The 27,357-nt window shown below is 47.3% G+C and overlaps 1 protein-coding gene and 1 non-coding gene across 3 annotated transcripts in view; one reads left to right on the plus strand and one right to left on the minus strand.

Moving 5' to 3' along the window:
* The window catches only part of SARDH (sarcosine dehydrogenase), a 94,286-nt gene that overhangs the window by 8,545 nt on the left and 58,384 nt on the right, over positions 1–27,357 (minus strand). The window contains exons 18-20 of one of the 2 annotated variants that reach the window (XM_001505570.5): positions 7,982–8,144; positions 7,090–7,258; positions 4,091–4,226 (exon numbers count right to left, since the gene is read on the minus strand). In XM_001505570.5, coding sequence (XP_001505620.3) covers positions 4,091–4,226; positions 7,090–7,258; positions 7,982–8,144 — 468 coding nt within the window. Of the gene's footprint in view, positions 1–4,090; positions 4,227–7,089; positions 7,259–7,981; positions 8,145–19,420; positions 19,522–27,357 lie in introns of those variants that run through there. The other variant, XM_029063127.2, reaches the window with a different exon arrangement.
* Positions 23,291–23,428, plus strand: LOC114811521. The gene has a single exon (XR_003759218.1). It is a non-coding gene; the product is annotated as a small nucleolar RNA SNORA7 (small nucleolar RNA).

The following is a 27,357-nucleotide window of genomic DNA, read 5'->3' on the forward strand; positions in this document are numbered from 1 at the left end:
CTGAAGGGGCCCTAGGTGGACAAGACATGACGTGAAAGAGATTCCTTACTTTGATTTTTTTTTTTTCTCCCTTGGAAGGATGAAGAGGTTGCTAACAATGCAAGCTTTTTCTTTTTTCTTCTGGTTTTGAATACAGGCTAAGAGAACTATGTTGAATTTTGTCTCAAAAAGCCTGACTAGGCTTCCTAGACTTGACAATTACCTCCTTGGAATACTTTTCCACTAGCTCCTGCAGGGCAAATTGGAAGAATTTAAGTCTGGCCTCTCATGACTTTTCATGGGGAGGAGGAGAGGCCCCTACCTCCTGGAGCTTGCCTGCTCTGGTCATTGTTTCCATGTCCAAATCCTTAACCTGGCCTGGGTATGAATAAGCTGCTCAGGGCCCCTAGCATCATGGGAAGCGGAGTAATTTTCAGTGGAAGGACAGAAATGTATGGAATGGAAAACAAACTGCAGCCAGCAAAGGTGGGAAAGTTGGAGTGTTGTCGGACTTTTTCTCTGCCCAGATGGGAGGTTCCTGCTTTCCTAGCAGGATTTGGCTCTCCCAGAATCAGAGGCTAATTATCACCTGCTCTAGACATTAGCGAACCGGAGACAGATGCAAGAGGGCAGCACGCCTGGCATATTGGTCTTCTGGCTGTGGTTCAGCTGCTCTGCCTGGAGCACCCCTTCTGATAAGAATAATAATAATAATAATAATTGTGGTATTTAAATGCTTACTATGTGTCAGGAATTGTACTAAGCTCTGGGGTGGATACAAGGTAACTGGGTTGGACACAGTCCATGTCCCACCTAAGGCTCACAGTCTTAATTCCCATTTTCCAAATGAGGTGAGTGAGGCCCAGAGAAGTGAAGTGACTAACCCAAGATCACACAAAAGACAGAGGGCAGAGCTGGGATTAGAACCTAGGTCCTCCTGACTCCCTGGCCCGTGCTCTATCCACTAGGCCACACTGCTGGGAGTCCCGGGTCCCTTCTACTGCCACCTCTGCTGCTTTGGGGTCCCTCTGGCACAGCTGTAGGGGTTATACTAGGGTCCCAGGCCATTTTCCTCTGTCAGCTCCCCTCCTCTGACCCCCTTGGAGATGGTTAGGATGATGGAAAAGGGATCAGTAGCCACATATGGTAGAGCATAATTGGCTGGCAGAGATTCCCCTCCTATCCCTCGACTCCACTCTGACTGGTGGGCTGATGTAAAAACCTTGCCACTTCCTAAACTACAGTTGTCTTCTGCCTAGCTTTAAGGGAACAGATTCACTTCCTTTTGCTCAAGTGAACAGATCTCATGGACAAATGACATCAACAATTTTTTAAGGTATTTTAGCTCTTACTATGTGCCAGGCACTATACTAAGCACTGGGGTAGATATGAGTTAATCAAGTGAAGTGACTTGACCAAGGTCACACAACGGATAAGGGGTAAATCCAAGATGAGAACCCAGGTCCTTCTCCCAGGTCTGCGCTCTATCCACTAGGTCACACTGATTCTCAGTATCCAAGTCAACATTTCCCAAACAGTAGAAAGTTAGGTAGGTTTGACACTCACTTTTCTGGTACTTTCCTTCTCTACTTCCACATCCCTTTTGTCTTAGTTTGCCCTGCGTTTGCCTTTAGTTTGCCCTTAGAGGAGCAGTAAACGCTCAATAAATATGATCGATTGATTGATCAGGTTGTAGATGAGGGCATTACTGAGTGTCCCTGGCTTTGCTGCTTTTGGGGCATTTTGAGGGACTGTGGTTTAGTAGAAAGAGCAATGTACTGGGAGTCAGAGGACATGGGTTCTAATCCTGGCTCCACCACTTTGTCTGCTGTGTGACCTTGGGCAAGCCACTTAACTTCTCTGTGCCTCAGTTACCTCATCTGTAAAATGGGGATTAAGACTGTGAGACCCACGTGGGACAACCTGATTACCTTGTATCTACCCAGTGCTTAAAACAGTGTTTGGCACTTAGTATGTATTTAACAAATACCATAATTATTATCATTATTTTGAGGTTATAATACAGGGGAGCTCAGTGATGGATTATTTTGGAGGTGGGAAATGCTTTTAGACTAATGTCACCGGCTTTAAAATCAGACACCAAGGTTTAAAGCCTTGCTTTGGTTTCTGCCTTGTAGTCAGTGAGCTCAGTCAGTCAGTCATAGGAAACCATATAGGTTGTAACCTCTTCTCAACTACTCCCTGAGAGACCTATGTTTTTAGAACTTGCAGGGCTTTTCCGATTGGACTCTCATGACTGTGTGAGGTGTACAAACATTTTCTCTACTTCTGTAATTTTCAGCACACATCAGACTTGGCTCACTGCCCTCAACGCCTTTAGTTATAGTGCTCTATTGAATCACTCGTAGAAAAGGGATGCATGGGCAGTCAGATTCTTTTGTTGGAGGAAGAGGGGACAGTCTCAATCATCCCATTTTTCCAACTGCAGGACCGGTGAAATGCTTTTAGGGTCGGTTGTATGTTTTGAAACTAACTATTCCATAAGACTTACTGCTGCTTATTCAAACAAAAAGCAGCCTATTCCTGCCTGGTAAGATGAAAAGCAGCTGAAGTCGAGCACAGCAGTAGGAAGTGGAGGAGCCCTTGCAGGCCTTAGAAAGTGTTGCCAGAGAAGGAGATAGCTTGGTCCATGCAGAATGTCAACACACCTAGGCCCTGGCCGCAACTCTGCTGCTGACCAGCTTTGTGAATTAGACAAGTTCCTTTACCTCTCTGGGCCTCGGTCTCGTCTTCTGGAAAATGAGGAGAATGATCCCTCACCATTCAGGGATGTTGTGAGGGAACCAATGTGAAACCCCTTTGAGAAAGGCAAGTGTGTGTACATCTGAGGTATTAATGAGCTGAGCTACAATGTGGAATGGAGACTGAGCTGGGAGAAAATAGAATGCATGCTAGAATCCTGGTTCCCGGGGACCCCACTTGGGTGGCGTTCCAGAAAAACATGAAAAGCACTGTGGCTTAGTGGCTAAAGCATAGACCTGGGAGTGGCTTAGTGGCTAAAGCATAGACCTGGGAGTCAGAAGGACCTGGGTTCTAATCCTGACTCTGCCTCTTCTCTGCTGCATGACATTGGGCAAGTCAATGAACTTCTCTGGACCTCGGTTTCTTCATCTGTAAAATGGGGATTAAATCCTACTCCCTCCTACTTTGACTGTGAGCCCACTGAGGGACAGGGACAATGTCTAACCTAAGCAACTTGTATCTCTCTTAATGTTCAGTACAGTTCTTGGCACAAAGTAAATGCTAAACAAATACTATATAAAAAAGAGGTTGTTCTGAATCCCCATCCCAGGCTCTGACTGACAGATATCCTACCCTGCTATAGAAATGCTTTGGAAAGGAAGACATGGAAAGAGCAACTGACTTTACCAATAGCCCCATGCTGCGGTTCACCTTTCAGTTTCCTGGGTCCTCCCTCCTCCTCTTCCTTCCCTTCCCTGCACAGTTATCTGCCCAGAAGCCTAATCCATCACTAGCCAGAGAAGCAGCATGGCTTAGTGGATACAGTACTGTCCTGGGAGTCAAAAGGACTTGGATTCTAATCCTGGCTTTGCCACTTGTCTGAAACGTGAGCTTGGGCAACTCACTTAACTTTTCTCTGCCTCAGTTACTTCAGCTGTAAAATGGGGATTAAGACTGTGAGGCCCATGTGGAACAAGGACTGTGTCCAACCTGATTGGCTTATATCCACCCTAACGCTAAGTATAGTGCTTGGCACACAGTAAGCACTTAAATGCCACAATTATTATTATTATTGTTATTATTAGCCAAAAGTCAGAGATCCTCTCCCTCCCGACATTCTCCCTCCCAGGCTTTTGATGGATCACAGGTTAGCAGCTTCTGTTAAGGAGCCAGTTGTACAGCCTATATAGAAGGAGGTCAGGCTTGTACCTTGAGCGGGCATATGTGAATTGTTCTCTCCACCTGCCCATCCTCTCATGTGTGCTTCTCTGTGTTTTATACAAGCCCCTTGAGCCAAAACGAATTCCAAACTCCTTTTTTCATCGCTCTGAGAGGAGTAACAGCTTTGCCTGATGATCTGACAAGGCCCCTTCTGAGAACCCACTCTCTGCTTGTCCCGTGTACTCACCGGCCCACCCTCGGGATTCCGGATGTACCCGTAGGCTATGGTCTTGTTGATGGCGAAGCCGAAGTCTGCCCTTCGGATATGGCCCACCACTTGGCCATTCCTCCAAATGGCTTCCAATCCAAACATGGGAACCTTCCTGGAAAGAAGCACGACAGAAACAGACATGATCCTGGTGGTCCCGGAAGTCCCCAGGTGGAACCTTGTTCATTATGTGCCAGCAGAGAGATGGTGTGGGTAGAAAGTTGAAGAGGAGAGGAAGGACCATTTTAAGCTAGGACCAGCCAGGATGGAACTGGATTTCTCAGCTCTCTCCCTGGCTGCCTAAACCTCTCTGTCCTCTCTCCATAGAAGGGTTAGGAGGCTTAACAACTTTCTTCGATTACTCTTGAGAAAACTGTAACCTGGCTGTCATCATGAGGACTCATTTCTCCATTTCCAAATGGACTTTCCCTAAGTATAATAGTGAGAGACCTGGAAACATACTAGATACACAGTTCATGCCAGCAAGTAGACAGCAAACTTTGAAACTAGAAAAAGATTAAGGGAAGTTTTTTCGATAGAGACACTCTGTTCCCAGCAAACAGAGGTTCAGAGTTTCCCAAATTGGACCAGCTTTACTTGAAGAATTGCACTTTCTTATACCTATTCACTTGCCATACTACCAGATTCTGAGTCAGAAAATGACTGTTCTGGATTATTATTATTATTTTGGAGGGAGTAAAAGGGCATTGAAACAATCAGTATGTAAATGAGAATGAAACTCACAGGGTCACAGACTGAGAATTCAGTAAAACTCTTTAGAAGATCTGAGTAGCTGTGTTGAAAAAGAAGGGGATAGTACGGTGATTTGCACACAGTAAGTGTTCAATAAATGTTATTGAATGAATGAAGGGTTGGGGGTTTTCTTCTTGACTGGCTTGGTTGGAAAGGGATTGTTGTTATCCCAATTCCATCATCTCATTTAATATCTTCATGTCCATTCAGAACAGACCCTATCAAAAACAGTGCTTCTGTCCCCAGGAGTTGAAAATCTAAGGAAAGAGGCAAACTGGAGGAATCACTGTGTATGTGCATTTGCATAGTTTTAATGGGAAAGTTGTGCTTTGAATTTCTAGGTATACTCTCCCTGCCCCTTCTCAATCAAGGAAGGCTTCCTGAGGGTGGGAACTTTTATGATGAACTAAAGGAGGGGGCCTGACAGACGTGAAAGAGAGCTTCAGTGATTTCACTGACAAGTATTAAGCTGAAAATCCCAAATGCGTTTCAATGGAGAAGTCAGCTTGGGTTTGAATTTCTAACATCCCTCCAGGGGAGTCCAGGAGATGCTAATAGGAGAATTGAGATCCAATCCCATTAGCCAATTTGAACCACCCACACACTAAGAGAAGGGACAGAAACAAGCAGATGGTCTGACTGCTGGCCCACACTGCACTCAGCTCCTGGTTAGCCAGCATCTCGAGGAAGATATGGTAGAGGGAGAGTAAATTTTTATGAGGACTTCAAAACAGAGTCCTCAGTGTCAAGGGCTCAAATCGTCACTGTGTTCCAGTTGTAATAAATGGAATATGAACCCCTCTGTCTCAGAAAAGAGTGGAGAATCCATGGACGATTCCACCAGCTCCCATGATTTACTCAGCCATCAGTGGAAAGAAAGTGGAATCCTACCAGTGGAACATGGAAAGCCATGGGGGAGCCGGCTGCAGGATGACTGATCACATGAGGAATGTGTTTTCCTTTTCACCCTTTTTTTCCCCCCGTTCGTCTGATTGACACATCTCTGCTCCAGAAAGTGGTGGCGGAATGACACCGCATCAGTAATCCCCCCAAATAGCAGAAATTTTGTTGGGGGAAGGGTAGTCTTTCTGGTTTATATTAAAGGAATTTTGAGACTATTTATTTTCTGTAACAATCCAATTAGCCCTCCACTAACCAGCATCCATCCACCCATCATTCAATCGATGATATATATTGAGAGCATGCAAAGACAAAGCCTGTTCTCAAAGGTCCTCCCAGCCCAACTAATCAGTTTAGCAGGGTCTGCTCCACAAATCCATATGACTTGAGCCCTTTTGGTTGGGTAGCTGGGGGTGGTCTGTGAGCTAGGATACTGATTTTCAATATAAACATTTCTGCAAGAACGGAAGGGGGAAGTGAGGCTAAAGTTAGTAAACAAACTGAGGGTAAAGTGAACAAGCCTTCCAGATTTGACAGAACCAGCGGGTTAGGGATGGGCGTACTTCCAAAAGTTGGAATGCAGTTTCGGGAACCAGGCTGAAGGGGGATAGGACTAATTGAGGACACAAAAATGCTTCTGAAAGTGTCCAGCACCTCCCAGAAGTTTTCTCCTCATCAGCCTTGTTTTTACCAGCTTGCCCAGAAGCAAAAATGGGCAGACTTTTGTAACTGGCCTGACTAAAAAGAAGCCTAGCTCCCCCAACAACTTGCCCCTTAGCACACAGGCTCAGAAGGAGACATAAATATGACCCAGGTTCTTTCTTATTTGGCTGGCATACATGGTTACTCACCATAGGTGAGGGCTACTGGCAGGAATGAACCACCTCCCTTTTTGGTTGGTCTCAGGCAGAGCCTGAAATTTGGCCCTGTATTCAGTGCTGAAATCTCTTCAGGAGAGCCACTGGCCCCAGAAAGAAGACTGTTAAGATCCCTCTAGAATGTAAGGTCTTTGTGGGAAGGGACTGTGTCTTTTATATTGTTATATTGTACTCTCTCATGTGCTTAGAACAATGGCATGTAATTTATGTATTCATTTGTATTAATGTCTGCCTTCTCGTTTAGATTGTAAGCTCACTGTGGGCTGGGAATGTGTCTGTTTATTGTTATACTGCACTCTCCCAAGCAATAGTACTGTGCTTTGCACATAGTAAGTGCTCAGTAAATACAATTGAATAAATGAATGAATGCTCCGCACACAGGAAGCGCTCAATAAATATGACTGACTGATTGATTGACAGAACGACGGGAGGGATCGAATAACTCACTCGTCCACGGTGAAGCAGACCAGGCGCTTCAGAAGGCCAGCGGCCCGTTGCTTCTCCAGGGCTTCCCGTCCCAAGAAGGGGGTGGTGGTCTTGAGTTTGCAAGTGAAGGCCAGGCCCGCTTCCAGAGGAGAGTCATCAGGGCGCAGATCTCCGTGCCAGTGTCGGTAGCCTGCGAGAGACAGAATCCTCGCCTTACAGGGATGTGACGGTCTTATCGCCGGATTCCTAGGCCATCTTGTCTAGCCCCCTGCTATTTTAAAAAACACTTTGGGGGGCAAATATTCCCCGACTCCTCTGGGTGCCTGTGGGAAGTGGATCTCCTGAAAATTAAGATTTCTTCCTTATTTGGCTCTCCTACTACAGGTGAGCCAATGGACACAGAGATCAACTCCACATCCAGCTTACAAAACCTTTACAAGTCCTCTAGATTGAGAGCTTCTTGTAGACAGGGAACATGTCTACTAACTCTGTAATATGGTACTCTCTCAAGTGCTTAATACAGTGCTCTGTACATAGTAAGCCCTCAATAAATATGATTGACGGATTGATTATTATCTGTTTCCCACTCTCGATTGTTAAGATTACTGTGGGCTGGGAACATGTCTTCCAACTCTATTTTATTGTACTTTCCTAAATGCTTAGTTCAGTGCTCTGCACACAGAAACGTTCAATAAATACCATTGGCTGATAAATCCCTCTGGCTTGTCTCTCTCCTTCCCAGGCTAGAAAACTTTGATTCCTTAAATCTTGCCTCATTATACTGTTTTGCGATCATTTGCAATTGTTTTCTCTGCATCCTTTGTGATTTCTCTACACCCCTCTGAAAATGTAGGGCAAGAACCTAGCCTGTGTTTGGGAAGGGCCCCCCTCCCTCATTTCTCTCCGGGCCTACCTTTCTCGATGCTCAGGGAGTCAATAGCCCGATAGCCAGCATTGGCAATCCCATGCTTGGCACCTGCTTCCATCACTGCCTTGTAAACAGGGATGCAGGCTTTCTTGGGGATGTGCAGCTCCCATCCCATCTCCCCCACGAATGACAATCGCATGGCTCGAACCTGGGGAAAAGGAAGAGAACAGACCTGCTGAACCATCAACCCAAGCACCCCGGCCCTCAGGCTAAAATAAACTAAGGGTACCAGGATCCTGGAGCGACCTTATTTTTTTCTCATATAAAACTTGCGGAATGAGTCAAACTAAAATGGCCTTTGAGATAACTAAGTTCAAAAGTTAAGAAATCAGATAGATTGCTAATTCTGTTGTATTGTACTCTCCCAAGCGCTTAAGCATTCAATAAATATGATAGATTGATTGATTGCCTGGCAGTTTGGTAATAGAACAGTCTCTGGTGGGTGGGACGTTTATTTTCAGTGGAGGAAAGAAGTTATTAAAATCCTGGACTGTTCTCAGAGCTCAGCCCAGCAGGGAATCCACTCCATGCCTTCTCATCACTGGCTTGGGGTCTCCCCCTCCGGCATCTGGAGCTGGCTACAGCAGCCCATGATCTTCCAGTTGAGTGTAGCAGAAGAGAGCAGCTAGGAATGAGAGTCAGCTAATGGGGAGCCATTAGACCACTGATCAGGAGAATTGTGCTGTATGCGAGGGCAATAGAAAGTCACTGGATGTTTCAGAAGACGCGCAAGGTATGCACTGTATGGAAAGGTGATTCGTGCAATGTTTGGGGTAGACTGAAAAAGGGGAGAGGATGGAGCTAGGAAGATCAGCAAAGATGTTGTTATACAAGTTCAGTGCAGTCATATCAAATATCGACCTGGGAAGACTACCAGAATTTTAAACTATGTGTTTTTTCTTGTTGCCCTAACACATTTCAGACTGGGGTCACTGAAGAACTGGAGAAGCAGCATGGCCCAGCAGAAAGAGCATGAGCCTGGGAGTCAGAGGACCTGGGTTCTAATCCCAGCGGTGCCACTTTTCTGCTGCTTGCCCTCGGCCAGGTCACTTAACTTCCCTGTGTCTCTGTTCTCCTGTTCTCCCTCCTACTTAGACTGTGAGCACTGTGTGGGACAGGAACGGTGTCCAACTCGATGAACTTGTATCTACCCCAGCACTTAGAACTGTGCTTGACACATAATCGGTGCTTAACATATACCACAAAAATAATAATAATTTTAAAAACTGAGGCAATGACCAGGGCCTTGCAGCTCCCTTAAGGTGCCCTCCTGAGAGCTCACCTCCTCCAGGAGGCCTTCCCAGACTGAGCCCCCCTTTCCCTCTGCTTCTCCTCCCCTCCCCTTCCCCCCCTCCTGCCGTCTGCTCTTTCCCTTTCCCCTCCCTTCAGCACTGTGCTTATTTGTATATATTATTTATCACCCTATTTATTTTGTTAATGAGGTGTATATCTTGATGATGCTGTCTTGTTTTGTTTTGCTTTGCTGTCTGTCCCCCCCATTTAGACTGTGAGCCTGTTATTGGGCAGGAATTGCCTCTATCTGTTGCCGAATTATACATTCCAAGTGCTTAGTACAGTGCTCTGCGCATAGTAAGTGCTCAATAAATACTATTGAATGAATGAATGATACTAGAATCACGGTGTCTTGGATCAAGGGTAAATGGTACCCTCCTTCCTAACCTGTTCAGGGGAGATGATGGAGGAGAAAGGGAATGGCAAATAAAAAGGTTTTATATTGCTGGAGGCTCCAGCTCGATAATCCTTGTACCACTGGAAAGTTAACAGGTTTTGTTTATTCAGCTCCCGTTAGCAACCCCTGGACAATTCTCTCTGGACCACTGAGTGATTCCTTGTAAATCTAAAGGACTAATAAAGTCACAGCTAAGAAATTGGATGCTGAAATACATTGGCTTTGGGTTCCCATTTTGCCCAATTTTTGAACTCCAAATAGAAACAAACTGTTCTTTGGGATTTAGGAGGGGCTCCCTCACTGACTTTAGGTCTTTGATAAGGATTGCCTTGTCAGTGGATTTCTAATTTTAGACATCTTACAAAGGAAAGCTGAGTGGCAATGGGCACTAAAGCAATCTCATTCTCTAATAGGGAAAGAAAGGAAATATAAATAACCCAGAGGCACTGATACAAATTCTGCCACACGCTAGGGGTGTTAGCAAGAGAGAGAGTGATGCTTTACTTAATCAGAATTTGATTTAGAAGGTTTGCTCTCACTACCTCTCATCTTAAAACTGCCTGAGATAATATGCTTATCACTTTTTCCTTTCCTCTGAAGGCCTGGGAACAGATATCAATGGACAGTTTCAGCAGTCTGTCCACAGCCAGTCAAGGAAAAAGTGGAATCAATTAATCTATCAAACAATCAGTGGCATTTATTGAGCACTTACAGTGTTCAGAGTGTTGGACTAAGTGCTTGGGAGAATACAAGAGTAGGTAGGTAGTCTCTGCCCACAAGGAGCTTAGGGTCTAGGGGAGGAGATGAACATTAAATAAATTACATTAATAGGGTTGAAGCTATCACTGCTTTATTGACAGGTAATTTTTTTTTTTCCAAGGGTCCCCAATTCATTTACAGTCTCCTAGGAAATAAGCTTGTAAGGTAAGGGGTGAAAAGTGAAAAGCTTGAGAGCAAAGAGGAGTTAGCCTAAAATGATAATAATGATCATGGTACTTGCTAAGCACGTGGCTTAATGGAAAGAGCCAGGGCTTGGGAGTCAGAGATCATGGGTTCGAATCCCAGCTCTGCCACTTGTCAGCTGTGTGACTGTGGGCGTCACTAAACTTCTCTGTGCCTCGGTTACCTCATCTGTAAAATGGGGATTAATTGTGAGCCTCACATGGGACAACCTGATTACCCTGCATCTACCCCAGCGCTTAGAACAGTGCTCTGTACATAGTAAGCGCTTAACAAATACCAACATTATTATTACTTATTATGTGCCAAGCACTATTCTAAGCACTGGAGTAGATACAAGTTAATTAGGTTGGGTACAGTCCCTGTTCCACATGAGGCCTAGAGTCTAAGTAGGAGGGAGTAGGATTGAATCCCCATTTTACAGATTAAGTAGCTGAGGCACAGAGAAGTTAAAAGACTTGCCCAAGGACACGCAGAAGACATATGGTAGATCCAGGATTAAATCCCAGATCCTCTGAAAACCAGATCCGTATACTTTCCACTGGGCATGCTATTTCTCTAACAGAGAATTACCAGAGAACTAAAGAAAGGCACTCCGCAGACAAAAAGGGCCTCCAGGTGACCAGTCATGTGCCCGACCCTTAGCTGGGGCAAAACAGCAAGATTGAAATCAAGGGCAGCGGTAGGAATAAGGCTTGGGAAGCAAAGCAGGGACACTACTCTGGTGTTCTCTGCTCCCATAGCTAAATTCTGTTACTTCCACTGCTTAAAAAGGCTCCCAACTTATACATCCTGCTATCATCAGCCAAATTTAGCCCTAAATTAAATGCTTGGAGTAGCAACTTTTGTGATGCAAAAGTGCTCTGGACTGCTGAGGTGTCAGGGTGTCAGTTCACCTGCTATCTCTGACCTCCCTTCTGCCCTACTCCTCCTCTACTCTCCCGGGCAGGAGCTGAGTTTGAATGCCAGCTTCTCATCTACTGTCTCTGACAGTAGGGGACACGGCAGAGGACAGGGAGGACACAACACTGGCCCTGAGCAGCGTGGCTTAGCGGAAAGAACACGGGCTTGGGAGTCAGAGGTCGTGGGTTCTAATCTCGCATCTGCTACTTGGGTCAGCTGTGTGACTTTGGGTAAGTCACTTAACTTCTCTGTGCCCCAGTTACCTCGTTTGTAAAATGGGGATGAAGACTAAGAGCCTCACGTGGGAAAACCTGATTACCCTGTGTCTACCACAGAGCTTAAAACAGTGCTTGGCACATAGTAAGCACTTAACAAAAGCCATCATTATTATTATGTATCTATCCGTAATTTATTTATATTAATGTTTGTCTCCCCCACTAAACTGTAAGTTCATGGTGGGCAGGGAAAGGGTCTGTTATTTTTGTCGTGTTGTACCGTTCCAAGTGCTTAGTACAGTGCTCTGCACACAAGCACTCAATAAATAAGATTCATTGATTGACTGTGTTTCCCTTTAAACCTCCAAGCCACTTGTTAAATACTTACTATGTGCCAGGCACTGTTCTAAGTGCTGGAATAGATACAAGCTAATCAGATTGGACACAGTCCCCTCCTATATGGGTTCACTGCTTTAATCCCTATTTTACAGGTGAGATAAATGAGGCACAGAGAAGTGGAGTGACTTGTCCAAGGTCACACAGCAGACACGTTGCCGAGTCAGAATTAGAACCCAGGTCCTTCTGACTCCCGGCTCATGGCTCTATCCACTAGGCCATGCTGCTTCCCCTAGGCCCCCTAAAAAGTCCTGGGTAGGTGTGAGCAAGAGGCCAAAGAAATTCAGATTCCAGTTCTTGTTGCTGGGTAGCCACAATCCCTGAGTAGGAGTGAGAGGACCTCAAGGTGTCGGGGTGGTTCGGGCAGGGAGTGAGAAATTGGAAGGAAGGTTCCAGACACTTGGATTCTTAGCATATTTAGCTAGTTGTCACATGCTTTCATTCTGATGGTGAAAATTCACCGCTCGAATTGACCCCAGGCCGTTCCTCGGCTTGATCTTGGTACCCAGACCCTGTACCTGACCAGGATCTGACAGTCCGGTCAAATATCCTGGTGCCTTTTCCTTTCCTTTTTCTTTTTCATGGAAGACACTAAAATAACCTCCCAAACCAAGCACCTTTGACACTTGCAGCAATACTCTTATCAGCTTCTGTAAGGTTTTATTCTCAGTTACTTTCAGTGAAATCAGAAAGCAAAGGGAGATGGCCCTTCAGATCTTTCTTGAACCAGAGCCGAGAGGGGAGCTCGATCTGCCTCCCCTTCATCCATCCCATGTCAGATGACATTGTACTGGGGGCAGAGGGGAGGTGTTCCCCGACTGAGGAGAGAGAACATCTGTGAGACACACGTGGTGACCCTCATTAGGGAGCAGGAGGGAAGTGGGAGGCCCAAGTCAGATGCTAAATCAATCACCACGGGAGGTGATTGGCCAGTCGATAACTGACCTCAAGCTCATTAATCCCACTGACAGGGTCAGGGTTGTTGTTTTTATATTTTAGGACTGATAAGGGCAAAAGAGATCCATTTCCAGAAGAGAAATCTTAGCCCCGCTCTTTCTGGGTTGGTTTCATGACAAGTTTCCAGTTCAACTGCCTGTTCCCATTGAGAACATTGGGAGGACATTGGGAACTCCAGGAGGATCAGACAGTGAGATCCCAATGTGCTAAATTCCATTAAATTGCATAGGGTCCTGTTGCTATGAGGTTGAGACGATGCACTCTCTTTTTTTAATGGCATTTGTTAAGCATTTATTATGCCAGGCACTGTACTATGTGTTGAGATAGATACAAAATAATCAGGATGGATAAAGTCCATATCCCACATGGGGCCCACAGTCTTAATCCTCATTTTACAGGCGATGTAACTGTAGCTCAGAAAAGTGAAGTGACTTGCCCAAGGTCACACAGCAGACAAGTGGCAGAGCTGGGATTAGCACTGAGGTCCTTCTGACTCCCAGGCCCGTGCTCTATCCTCTTGGCCATGCTGCTTCTCTTAGAGAGCAGTGATCAGGCATTTTCATTAATAGGTCCCCAACCCAGAATTCAATATGTTGAGTCTTGACTACATCACAGGACATTTGGCTATCGACCTGAGGAGGAGGGGGATATTCTCTAACTCCACCGATTACCATCACTCTCACTCTGGTGATGTAACACAAGATATCATCACGGCCCATAAATTTCTCCTTCGGAGGCTCAGCCCAATAGCTTGGTATCCTGGGTATTTGCCCAGCTTGCAAGAGTAGAGGTACATGCTAGCGGGTCCAGGGAAGTCTAAGTGAATTCTCTCTATTTTTGGTTTAATGGTATTTGTTCAGTGCTTACTATGCGCCAGGCACTGTACTAAGTGCTGGGGTAGATAAAAGTTAATCAAGTTAGTCAGAGTTCATGTCCCACATGGGGCTCACAGTCTTAATCCCCGTTTTACAGATGGGGTAATTGAGGCACAGAGAAGTGAAGCGACTTGCCCAAGATCACACAGCAGACAAGTGGCAAAACCGGTATTAAAACGCAGGTCGTCTGACTTCCAGGCCCATGCTCTTTCCACTAGGCTACGCTACCTCTCTGAACAATTGCTTTTATTTTCTAGAATGCTTCAATCAGTCAGTGGTATTTACTGAGCACTTACTATGTGCAGAGGACTGTACTAAGCACTTGAGAGAGGACAACAGAGTAAGTAGACATCACTTCAAGGAGTACTTTGCTATTAATGATCTTGTCTTTAAAATCAGGATGACGATAATGTTGGTCTTCCTCTGTTCCCCAGGGATGTTTGGAGGACAAATGGGAAAAGCCAGGCTTAAAGAGGTTGTGACTTGCTCAGGGTCACAAGGTCAGAGACAAATGCAAACTCGCTAGACCTTGCCCTTTCAGGAGGGGAGGCAGAACTCACATAGGTTCACTTTGTTACTTATATGTAGATCTGGCAGAGGTTAAATGGAAAGCAGTTGACCCTGTTTGTCAAATGAGGTTTTATATTGTTTGTGGCTTTCAACAACCCACACTCCCTCTGTTCTCTGTTAAGGTGAAAAGCCAGAGATGTCCAGAGGTCAGTTACCCTATTGCAACTGCTGCAGGAGAGACTTGTTCTCTTAGATCATGCCCATGGGTTACCCTGTGTGCCAGTTACTTGATAATGAAGTGCCTTTACTGCACGCTTGCTTGCTTAATTGCGGAAAGAATCTTCATGCCAATGGAGATGCATTCAGAGCATCCTCCTCCCCGATATGGGCATTGTGGTCTGAGCTATGCTCTTGCCTAGGAGGGAAAGATCACCAGCCCTGGTTACTTAAAAGCTCTGCCTTTGCAGATTCAAAGCTCCAAGTCCTCCTGACTGGAGATTCAAGCGAACAAACCTCTCTCTGCCTGAGTGATCTAATGGCATAATGAGAGAAGAACATCCTAACTCAGTGTCTTTATTCAACAGCTGGTCAGAGGTGTGTGTGTGTATGGAGTGTACACTCTTGCACACACACACACACACACACACCCCCTCCTTTTTTGGCACTGCATGATGTTATTGTTCGTTTCTGCTTAACAGGGACCCTAACAATCCGTCGGTGTTATTTAACCTTCGCTCTCATGGCCAGACTCCATCAGTCAATCAATCATATTTATTGAACACACCGTGTGCAGAGCACTTTACATCTGAGTGCTGTGTATAGAGGACTGTACTAAGCGCTTGGGTAGACTCCAGTAGAGTTGGTAGGCACGGTCCCAGCAAGGGGGACGGGGAAGGGGTTCTGCCTTCACTTCCAGGTGGCCCACCTAGTCAAATGTGGGGTTCCGCTGAGTGTTTTGAGGGCTCTGCCAGCCCCACTTTGCACATGAGCAGAAGTCAAGGGGGAGTCCTCAATCCCTGTATGATTACTATTATTACTACTAATAATAACAGTAATTGTAATTTTTATTAAGCACTACGGGCCAAACATTGTACTGAACACTAGGGTAGATACAAGATCATCAGGACGTGATGATCTTGAGAAGCAGCGTGGCGCAGTGGAAGGAGCACGGGCTTTGGAGTCAGGGCTCATGAGTTTGAATCCCGGCTCTGCCACTTGTCAGCTGTGTGACTGTGGGCAAGTCACTTAACTTCTCTGTGCCTCATTCCCTCATCTGTAAAATGGGGATTAAGACTGTGAGCCCCACGTGGGACGACCTGATTCCCCTGTGTTTACCCCAGCGCTTAGAACAGTGCTCTGCACATAGTAAGCGCTTAACAAATACCAACATTATTAGGACGCACATGGTCCCTGAGCCACACAGTGCTCGCAGTCTAAGGGGGCGGGAGAACAGGCATTTAAATCCCTATTATACTGAGGAAGAAACTGAGGCTCAGAGAAGTGAAAGGACTAGTCTAAGGTACAAAGCAGGCAAATGGTGGAGGAAGGATTAGAACTCAGGTTCTCTAACACAGCTCACAATTTATCCACCCATCTCCTGGCTTTGTTTTCTGGCCAAACTGTTGTACAGAAATGATAGATAGATGTTGTCCAGTCTCCTGCCCCTTTTTACCTCCCCCGGCACCAAGTCAGGAAACCCTTGTCCTGAGGCTGAACCATTCCCAAGACAGGTAGTCAGTAGGCAGCGTTTGGGTGCTTTAGGATCCCCTGAAATGAAGAGAATCAATAATGCCTGATGGTTCAGGGTTGTCATTTAATATCCATCCACAAAAGATGGAATTTATTAATCAATCAGTGGTATTTATTGAGCACTTTCTGTATGCAGAAGACTGTACTAAGCATAGGAGAATCCAATATAATAGAGTTGGTAGATATGAATCCCAGGCCTCTCCCAGCTCATGTCTCTAATGACAACTGCCCATAGGCAAGTCACTTAACTTCACTGTGTTTCAGTTGTCTCACCTGTAAAATGGGGATTAAGACTGTAGGCCCCACATGGGACACAAACTGTGTCCAAATTGATTACCTTGTATCTACCTCAGTGCTTAAAACAGTGCCTGGCACAAAGTAAGTGCTTAACAGATACCATTAAAAACAAATTAAAAAAAACTGCCCACGGCAAGTACTCATTATTCAGCTCATTTTGCTGATGGGAATCTGTCAAAGCTGCTCAGTCCCATCCTCCTTCCCCACCAGCCCAACTGCCGCTCTCACTGAAGGTTACCGATTCTCACCTGTTTCTGGTTCGGGGGAGATGAAAGGAGGAGGGTTTGAGAGTCCAGTGCAAAAGAAAGGGCTGAGGGGTCATGGGGGGGTTAACCTGGGCCAGATGTCTGGGGAGGGGTGAGGGAGGAGAGAGAAGAGCCGAGGGCTTATCACGGTGGAGAAACAGAAACGATCTGAGACGGGGCTTGATGGGCTTGACAGGGAGTCGATTCATAACTGCCTAGGGTGATTTGCCGAGGCCCAGATCCCGCTGAAGGAGAGAGCTTCTGTATTCTGCCAGACTGCTCTGCTCACTTGTGTCCTTCACTGGGCTGATTAGTTTAATGACGCTTAGTCACTCACTCCCTTTCCCCCCCCACCCCCAAATTCGTATGTTAAAATTTGGAGGTTTTCAAGTGAGAATCGGTGACTCATTTTTTTATTCCCCTGCCTCTGGGCCGATGGCATTGGCACACTCTGCCCTGTCCATCCTGAGACGGTGATTGAGTCTTCAAAATCGAAGGGGGAAAGATGCCAAAGTCTTCGAGTAGTTAGTCTGTCAGTCTGCAATCTGTAAGAACTGCCCTGTGGGCTGATCCTGGTTCTGGGTGCTGAGGGGAGTTAAAGATGGAGGCATGATCTCTGCCTTCAGAAAATTAAAGTCTAAAAGGGGAGACAGGGCTGTCAGAAATGCCCAATTTCATCAGAGTATTTCCCCTACTCTCTCTCCCTTCTGCATCACCTTTGCACTTGGATTGGTACCTTTTATTCACCCCCACCATCAGCCCCACAGCACTTATGCCCATCTCCATATTTAATTTTGAAATCTGTCTCCTCCTCTAGACTGTAAATTCTCTGTGGGCAAGGAGCACATCTCCAACTCTGTTACAGTGTACTCTCTCAAGAGCTTGTTATAGTGCTCTGCACAAAGTGTGTTCAATAAATATGATCGACTGATGGAGTCTGCCCATGAGAGTGAAGGTTCCCTTGAGTCCCCCCGAGCCTTGGTCGGGACCGAGAACTTGCACAGGGGAAATGATCGGGAAATTGCACTTGTGCCACAAGCCACTAGCAGTCTCTCATCTCTGCCAAACATATTCCCGATGCATATTTCCAACATGATACGGAGGCAACAGGATAAGCAAGGCAGGGTGCAGCTCATACCTCTTATAACACCAGTGGAGGAAACGTAAGTTAGGACACATAGAAGAACACGGACAACCAGCTATATGATTTCGGTTTCTTTTGAAACTGGAAAAATGTAGAAGTGAGAGGAACATTTGGAGTGTCACAGTGCTCACAATTGGGAAGTTCTTTTTAGGTTTAACTTGAATCCTTGCTATGACAATTTAAGAAGCAGCATGGTCGAGTGGATAAAGCACAGGCCTGCGAGTCGGAAGACCTGGGTTCTAATCTTGACTCCACCTCTTGCCTGCTGTGTGGCCTTGGGCCTCTGTGACTCAGTTTCCTAATCTGTAAAATGAGCATTCAATATATATATTCTCTCCCCCTTAGACTCTGAGCTCCAGGTGTGACAGAGACTTTATCTGAGCTGACTACCTTGTATCTATCCCAAGGCTTAGTATAGTACATTATTAGCAGCCCACGTCAAATGATGTTCATAAAAGCAAGGATGGGAAAAACCGAGTTACATAGTGAAGGTGTTAGCCGAGCATCTAATCAGAAAGATGCATACTATTTCTTAGATGGTAGTTTAAATACAACAATTCACTTTAAGTTGTTTGCCTCGTGCAGCCTCAAGAATAGCCAGAAAAGAGACAGAATTCCCTGGTGACCGCTTAAACAACATGAAGAGTGTTGAAAATGTTCTTTCCCGAACTAATGGAGTCTAAACTCTGCTCGGATAGCCCCTTTCCAAAGGCCGGAGCCTCCCTTCTACAGAGGCCCTAATTTGGCCCTAATAGTAGTTAAAGAGGAAAACCACTTTATCACTTAGATGTACAACGAGCTATAAGACCCGGAGCTGTCAATCACGGGCAGATGAGCTGGCTTGTGCAGTCAGACTGCCAGGTCATCTACTGTTTGGAGCCGAAGAGACCGCTATTTGCTCATCTAACAGTTCCACCCTCTGGCTGTAGCCTCTAACCGGGAAGCCGGAGGAGATTTGCATGAACAGCGATAGGCAGAGGTCCCTTTGGATGGGACCTAAACATCTGGAGAAGACCCGAGGACGCTGCGAAGGACAGCTGGCTGCCGGGTGGCCCCTGGAGCCCACTAGACTTCCTGAGATTCCGGTCCTCGCGGAATACCAGGACTCTCTGAATTGCTCATAAATCCAAGTGCTTTACAAAGGAATTTAAGACAACATCATCGTCCAATCAGAAGCCTCACATTCATTTTTTGGCGAGAGAGAGAGGCACGACGGCGAGTTTGACAACAGCATCTGGAGCTGTGAAAATGACAGACTGTTGAAGTCATGCGTGACCCTTCCTCTCCTTCGTCATTTTTGAATCTCTGGCTTTGCACAGGATGCTTTTCAGGGGAGCAAGAGTTCTCCCATCTCTCTCTCTCTCTCTCTCCCCCGGCCCCCCCTACATCTGGTTGGTGGCAAGCCAATTTATCCACTGCGAATTCTTGGCCGTAACCCTGCCCCTCTTCGCCCCCCCTGCACCGATCAGTACTGGAGGCTCTCGGTGTTGAGGGATGTCTTGTCAACACCTTTCACTTTGCAGACAGAATGCGAGTTTGTCCGTGAGCCACCGACCGATGAAGTTCTCCGTGGGTCCTGGGAGTCTGGGTCGGAGAAGCCAGACAGTTGCAAGAGCATGAGCTTGGAAGAGAGTCATTGACCCGGGGGCATGGACTGTGGATTCCTGGGCCTGGCCTCAGTCTCTAGTGGAGATGCAGTGTTGGGGCCTGGGCTAACAGCATGCTTCTCTTCAACACAAGCACTTCTAAATAACTGGATAAGCACCAGGGACCCATTTCTCACCTGCACTCCGTCTGAAAGGAATTCTGGAATTCTTTGCTTTTCTACCCTTCTAGAAGAACTGCAGAAACAGTGGCAGGTGGACAGGGTTGGAACAAGACAAACTGGGGAGAAGGATGGAAGAGCCAGGCCCATTTCATTCCCACCTCATTTTCACCATCAGTATTCATGGAGTGTCGCAGCCTGCCCTTTGGGGGACAGGTGAAACATCCAAAAGACAAATTATCCAACAAACAATTACAGACAATTACTCGCCTCACTTCAAAGCCTTATTGAAGACACATCCCCTCCAAGAGGCCTTTCCTGACTAAACCCTCCTTTCCTCTTCTCCCACCCCCTTCTGCATCACCCTGACTTGCTGCCTTTATTCATTCCCCGGCCCAGACCCACAACCCTTATGTATGTATTTGTAATTTCTTTATTTACATAAATGCCTGTTGCCCGTTCTAGGCTGTAAGGTCATTGAGGGCAAGGAATGTGTCCATTATATTGTTGAATTGTAATCTCCCAAGCGCTTAGTACAGTGCTCTGTACACAGTAAACGCTCAATAAATATGACTGACTGACTGAGGGGCTTGTCTACAGGACTCTGCCATCAGTGAGGGCGGTTACTGCCGGAAGGGATTCTCACAAGTTGGATCAGCTCAGCAGGAGCCTCGGAGACACCTGGCTTACATATGTGGCAAGAGGAGAACAGCATGGTGTAGTGGCTAGAGCCCAGGCCTGGGAGTCAGATGGTCATGAGGTTTAATCCCGACTCTGCCACATGTCTGCTCTGTGAGCTTGGGCAAATCACTTCACTTCTCTGTGCCTCAATTTCCTCATCTGTAAAATGGGGATTGAGATTGTGAGCCCCACGTGGAAAAGGGACTGTGTCCAACACGATCTGCTTGTATCCACCCCAGAAGTCATTACAGTGCCTGGCACATAGTAAGTGCTTAACGAAAGCCACAGTTATTATTATTTTATTATTTTCTGCAGAGGCTACCTGGACGGCTACCCTGGCCACCTCCGGCTTACCCGTGGCACTACCCGCGGCATTGTAGACTGCTAAGCTAAGGTCGCTTTGTTCTTAAACCGGTTTTGTACCTAAAATTCCTGTGTGTGCTTTGCACTGCGCTCCACCTCAGCCCTCCAGCTCACTTGTTGCATCCACTGCCCCAGCGGGAACTGGGAAAGCTGGAGAAAGAGGGGGTGAGAGGCGTCGGGCAAGCCACTAGCACTATCATCAACTCTTCCTCACAGGTTCTTGGTCCCGGCATCTTCGCTGCTTGAATGGGGCCACTCCATAATTCCCAGGGGGAGAATCTGTCATTAATAATGATGGTATTTGTTAAGTGCTCACTATGTGTCAAGCACTGTTCTAAGCACTGGTGTAGATACAAGGTAATCAAGTTGGACCAAGTCCCTGCCCCATATGGGGCTCATAGTCTTAATCTCCATTTTACAGATGAAGGACGTGATTTGTCAAAAGTCACATGGCAGACAGGTGACAGAGCTGGGATAAGAACCCAAGTTTTTCTGACTCCCAGGCCCGTGCTCTATCCGCTAGTCCACACTGCTTCTCTTATGACGTGCTTCACTAGACCGGGTGCTTTGCTGCAGGTGGAGAAACCTTGAGCCCCTGCAGCATCTGCCAGTTGAGATGGCAGTTGGCCCCATCTTAGAGACCAGGCTGGGGCCCCGTGTGCACAGCTGGTGTTAGCGACATGGGGCCAGGATTCGATGACAGCTGAAGGATCGGCCGTTTAGGTCTTAATCACATTAAGCACACAGCCTCTAAAAGCTCCGTGCCTTTTTAACAAGCTGGCGACGGCATCCGTCTTGCTCGCCGGCGGCTCCCAGCCGGCAACTTTCCCGTCAGACAAGTTTAATTATGCACTCTGGCCTCCGGTCGGAAAGAGGGTCCTCACTTAGCTCTCCAACTGCCATTTGTTCACTTTCCTGCTCTATCAACTGGTGGGTGATGAATGAGGCAGAACTAAACTTACATAAATGGTACTTAATGGAGCCAATAATAGGGAGAGGAGAGGGAGGTGGGTAGACCGAAATCAAGGCTGTCTGGAGCACCCTGTCTGTTAACAGGCACCATCCAGCCCTCTAGGCTGGGTCTCCCTCTGCTCTCGGTCCCGTTGAAAGAGCACAGCGCTAGGGAGTGGGAGACCCAAGTTCTAGACCTGGCTCTGCAATTAGGGGATTGTCTGCCGCGGGGCGCAGCCAACAGCAGTGAAAATTTCAATTCCCAGAACCACTCAGGGCATTCTGGGAAGCTAAGAAGCCCAGCCGGAATCCGGAAAAATAGCTGGCTCATGAGGCTGGCAAAGACAGACAGCACCTACCCAGGCCTGTTGGGTTATGACTTCAGGGCACATCATGCTCAGGGTAATTTGCCTTTGAGTGGATCTTGCTCATAGAAACAAAACTCAACTTTTGTGATCATTTCACAATGGGCTGCACCTCTGCTCTCCTACTCATAGTGCACTCCATGTTCATTCTATCAATCATATTTATTGAACGCTTGTGTGTGCAAAGCACTGCGCTAAGCAATCGGTAAAGTATGACAATGAACAGATAAATTCCCTGCCCACAAAGAGCTTACAGAGAGATCAAATGACTTGTCCACTATCACGCAGCAGCAGAGCAATGGCAAAACTGGGACTAGAACCTAGGACTCCTGCCTCCCAATCCCATGCCCTTTTCAGTAGGGTATGAACCACCAGCCGAAATGAGGCTTCAGCCTGACATCTAAAACCCTATTTTCCCTGCCCAGCTACACATGCACAAAATTTTCCATGGACCTGTTGGGACCCCTGGACCACTGAGAAATTGGAGTCTAATAGGAAGCCCGGTTCAGGGGAACTTGCACGTGTCCCATCACCTGTTTCCCTTCTCCACGTGCAGCCATCCAATAGCCCGTCATCTGCCCTGAACAATAAGCCTTTCTCTCTGGCTCTGGCTAAACAGCAGAGGGCTGAGTGGAAACTCTCATCCTGCACTGGGGCAAGAACTCCTGAGCAGCCCTCTAGAAAATGACCAGATAACGAGTCAAGCTGAGGGCAGTGCAGAGGAAGGAAGCGGACAAAAGCCAGCACCTTGGCAGTGGGAGACTGAACTGGATGCAGTTCTGCAGTCTGATAATAATTGTAGTATTTGTTAAGTGCTTATTATAAGCCAGGCACTGTACTAAGCACAGGGGTAGATACCGATAATCAGGTTTCACATGAGGCTCATGGAGTAAGTAGGAGGGAGCACAGGTATTGAATCCCCATTTTGTAGATGAGGGAACTGAGGCACAGAGAAGTTAAGTGAGTGGACCAAGGTCACACAGCAGACAATGGCAAAGACAGGATTAGAAGCCAAGTCTCCTGATTCTAAGGCCGTGCTCTTTCCACTAGACTATACTGTTTCCCGAGCAGGGAGAAACCCTGGGCCTGCTTCCTTCTGTGGAGCGGAGTCCTGGTCCTTGTTCTGTTGACCTGAGTCCAAAGGGATTGTGATCAGGATAAACAGAAACCCAGTCCCTGGGTTCTCCTAGTCGGTCAGTTGCATTTACTGAGCACTTAGTGTGTGCAGCACCTCTCAGGATTGCACTTGGAGAGTTTCCAGGACTCTACCAGACTCGGCTATGGGAGGGAGAGTCAGGCAGAGGCATATCTATTCCATTCCTAGCTTGGGCAGTGGCTAGAGCGTGGAAGGCAATCTGCTACAAGTCAAAACTCACCCGTGCTAGGTAGCAGGGGTACGGGAGAGAGTCGAGGGCGGAGACTCAAGTTTACTGCGCGGAAGGAGGCAATGGTAAACTACTTCTGTATTTTTATCGAGAAAACTACCAGAACGATTGCAGATGGAGGGGGGTATCCTGGGAGAGATATGTCTAAGGAGTCGCTATGGGACGGAAAAGACTTGACAGCATAAGGCAAGAAAAGACTGTGTGCAGAGCTTGGAAGGGTACAGTATAACAATATAATGAACACATTCTCTGCCCACAACGAGCTTACAGTCAAAGAACCTAGAATTTACAATCTCCTAAAGCTGGCTTCTAGGGAGGAAGGCAGGCAGGCCGGGTTTGAATGTCAGGTGATATGCCCTCAGGCAGAACCAGGATCACTAATGGAGAGACACCCAGCCCCAGCAGGTGCCAGTTCTCAGACAGAAGGCTGGAGTTGGCAAGCTGCCCGTCTCCTCAGAACCAGGACTGCTCCATCCCACAGAGAACGTGACAGACTGTGTTTGATGTTCAATCCGGGGGGGCATCTCTGTCAGCCAGCTGGTTACTGGCAGCCCGCAATTGCCACCTGCTCAGTAGGATGGCTGACTGACTGCCACGCTGGGTGGCAGAGAAGAGGTCAAGGCTCCTGAAGCCCCTTTCTCTGGCAAGAGTGCTCAGGGAGTTCCCTACTAAACCTTCACTCTACCATGGCAAAGGGAGATCACACAGCATGGAGAAGTCTGACTCCAACTCTGCTCCCTGAGCTCCGTTCCAGTTCTGGGAGTCCAGTTCCTGTGAGAGTCAAGGGCAAGCTCAGAAGCCGCCATTCCCAGCCCATGCCTGGGCAGGGATGGAATCTGGGCTATGACATCTGCTAGAAGCTAGTCACCGGTGTCCCTTGGAGATGGACCCTACATCAGACAGAAACAGGCCAGAAACAAACTTTTCCACTTTACACATCAAGCCATAGAAGGCTTCTCCAATGGAAGCCTCAGCATTCAGACCCTCAGTTAAGGACTGGTGGAATTCTGGGCCATGGAGGGGCAGTTGTGGGGAGGGGAGCACAGACCCTCCTTGCAATCACCATAGGACACAGATCCTGGGTGGTTACTGGCAGATTTCTCGATGGCATCCCGGTTTCCACCTAGATGGAGCTGCTGGACAAACTGGGGAGGTGGGACAAGAGGCTGACAGACAGAGTGACCCTTCTCCAAGGTGATGCTAACATTGGGCTTCACTTGACTTTTACATTTCGGTGCTCAGCTTGTGACAACCCACCACAGAAGCGCTCAAGCTCCGATCCCAAACTTCTCCCGCAGGCACAGAGAAATCATTCAGGCGGCTTCCCTGGCAATAGAGACAGGTGTGAGGGCTAGCAAAGTGTGGCATGGTGGAAGAGGCAGTGAGGGGTTCTGCTGAGGTCAGGGTTGGAAGACCCCAGGGAAACACCTTTCCAGCTCTGGTCCACTTTCATCACTCTCAAGCAGTGTGAAAGAGTTAGGAGAAGTCAGCATCGCCTAGTGGATACAGCATGGGCCTGGGAGTCAGAAGGACCTGTATTCTAATCCCAGCTCTGCCACTTGTCCACTGTGTGACCTAGGGCAAGTCACTTTACTTCTCTGTGCCTCAGTTTCCTCAACTGTAAAATGAGGATTAAGACTGAGCCCCAGGTGGGACATAGATTATGTCCATCCTGATTAGCTTCTATCTACTTCGGTGCTTAGCACAGTGCCTGGCACACAGTAAGCACTTAGTAAATACCACAGGAAAAAATAAGTACCGAAAGTCGAGCCACGATAGGGGCCTCTTTCTTGGCCTGCAAATGCAAAGTGTACATGCAGGTCCCCATAGTGAGAGAGAGAGAGAGAGAGATAGTGTGTGTATTTGGTCAGGCAGCAGTCTAACGAGACAGATTCATCTCGGAAGCACAGTCCCCCAGGGCCCAGCTCGGCCTTGAGAATTGGCACCAATTCCCTGCTCCCATCCTAGCCTCACTGCAGGTGAACAAGACACACACACAGCAAGCCAGGCTGCAGACAGGCTCTCATCTGCCAGGGAGCAGGAGTCAGCCAGCAGGCGAATGTCGGGGGGCGGAGTGGGGAGGGGGAACTGGAACAAGGGGGCAGAGAATGCCCCCAGGAGGCCACAGGGAAGAGGAGTCAGGTGGCCAACATCAACATGGACAGCTGCCATCTCCGGCAGCAGAAAAACTACTTTTTGCATTTTTCTCTTTTTTTCCTTTTTCAGCAGCTCCCCATCACACCTGGTTCCCCCGCCCCTCCTTTTTCTTTCTTTCTCTCTCTATCTCTCTCCCTTCCTCTCCCTCCCACCCTTCCTCAGCCCCCACACAGAACAGCAAAAGCTTTCACAGCCCTCACACACAGTGGAGGAGAGGCCAGGGTGGAGGGGAGGAAAAACATACACAACAATGGGTTCTCTATCCAAAAAATTCAAGTTATTCTGCTTTCCTAGCATTTAGAAAAATAAGACCAAGCCCCTTCCGGACAAGGCTGGGCAGGAGAACCACAAACAATCCCCACCGGCTCCCCAACCTAGAGAGGCAGTGAGTCCTGGGCTGGAGGCTGGAATACATAACCTCATTCCCTAAACATCATTTGTCTTTGGGGTGGAGGTCAGAGCCCTGTAACTTCGGGTGCTGACATCAGAGGACTCCGGGTCTTGCTTGTCTACTCTTTACTGCCTTGCAAGGTTCAGCAGCGCGAGGCAGGAAATAACCAAGACAGAGTCTCCCCTCCAGCTCTGCCCCCCGGGACAGGAAGAGAGCCTGCTGTGAGGAAGGAGCTCCCAGACATCGAGAAAAATATTTAGGCTTTTTTTTTTCCGCTGAAAACTCTTTCTGGTATTTCTACCCTTGCAATTTATTTGTAATTTATTTGCTAGACTGGAATCGAGCTTTTTCTCCTGCAGAGGGTTCAAGATGTATTCTTCAGTCTGATCTCTCCCATGCTGGTCTGTGAGCACTGCAGCTCTCCCTGTCCTCACTCACCCATCCCCTGCCCATTTGGAGAACTGAGACAGGGTTTTCTGAACTCTGGCCAGCTATGAGTAGGGTGGGGCTGATAATTGTACATTCCAAGTGCTTAGTATAGTGCTCTGCACATAGTAAGCGCTCATTAAATACTATTGAATGAATAATTTGCTCTGGATGCTGGAAGGAGAAGGGGAGTGGCTCCTCTCATTGCCTCAAAACACCAGACAGTAAGAAAGATAATGTCACCTGTTCCTTCTCTTCTTCCTACCCCAGTCCTTTGGGCAAGAAAGAGAATTTCTGTCTGGGAGAGTATTCATCGGGTTTGATGCTGGTCAGTCCGATTTCCAGCTGGTCTGAATCTTACTGGTATAAATATGATGCTGAACACCTTTGTGTCTGGTATTTTCCTACTCAGCACCTAGATTCCCTTCCCTTCCACTTCTGTGGAACTCCATGGCCCAGAAAGTTTCCTTGAAGGATTGCTACCACTGTGAACTATGACTTTATATTTGGCAAAGTCCTCCGAGATAATTGGATAAATGGCTGCAGTAACTTGCCAACTCAACCATTGATTAAGTCCCGTAAGCTACGTCAGGCATCAGGGTAGCAATAATGGGGCAGAGCCGGGGAAGAAAGAGGTGGGACAGTCTGGTGAGCCTGGCTTCTACCCCTCCCGGAGAAGCCTCTGACATTCCACCAAAATGACCCCTCCAGGACTCCCTCTCAACCTCTTCTCTGTCCCCCAGATTGGCCTCCCCAAACAATTTTTTCAGAAACATCCTCTCAGTCTCGGTTTCTGGGTGTCCCACTATGATTTATCATTACCTGGGACAGAGAACAGGGATTTAATGAAAGTTCACCAAATGTACACTTTAGAAATTTCTCTCCATCAGAAGGTTGGCAAATATTCCAAACCAATCAGATCCTGTGTGCAAAAAC

This window comes from Ornithorhynchus anatinus, chromosome 4 (assembly GCF_004115215.2).
Source record: "Ornithorhynchus anatinus isolate Pmale09 chromosome 4, mOrnAna1.pri.v4, whole genome shotgun sequence".
Lineage (NCBI taxonomy): Eukaryota > Metazoa > Chordata > Mammalia > Monotremata > Ornithorhynchidae > Ornithorhynchus > Ornithorhynchus anatinus.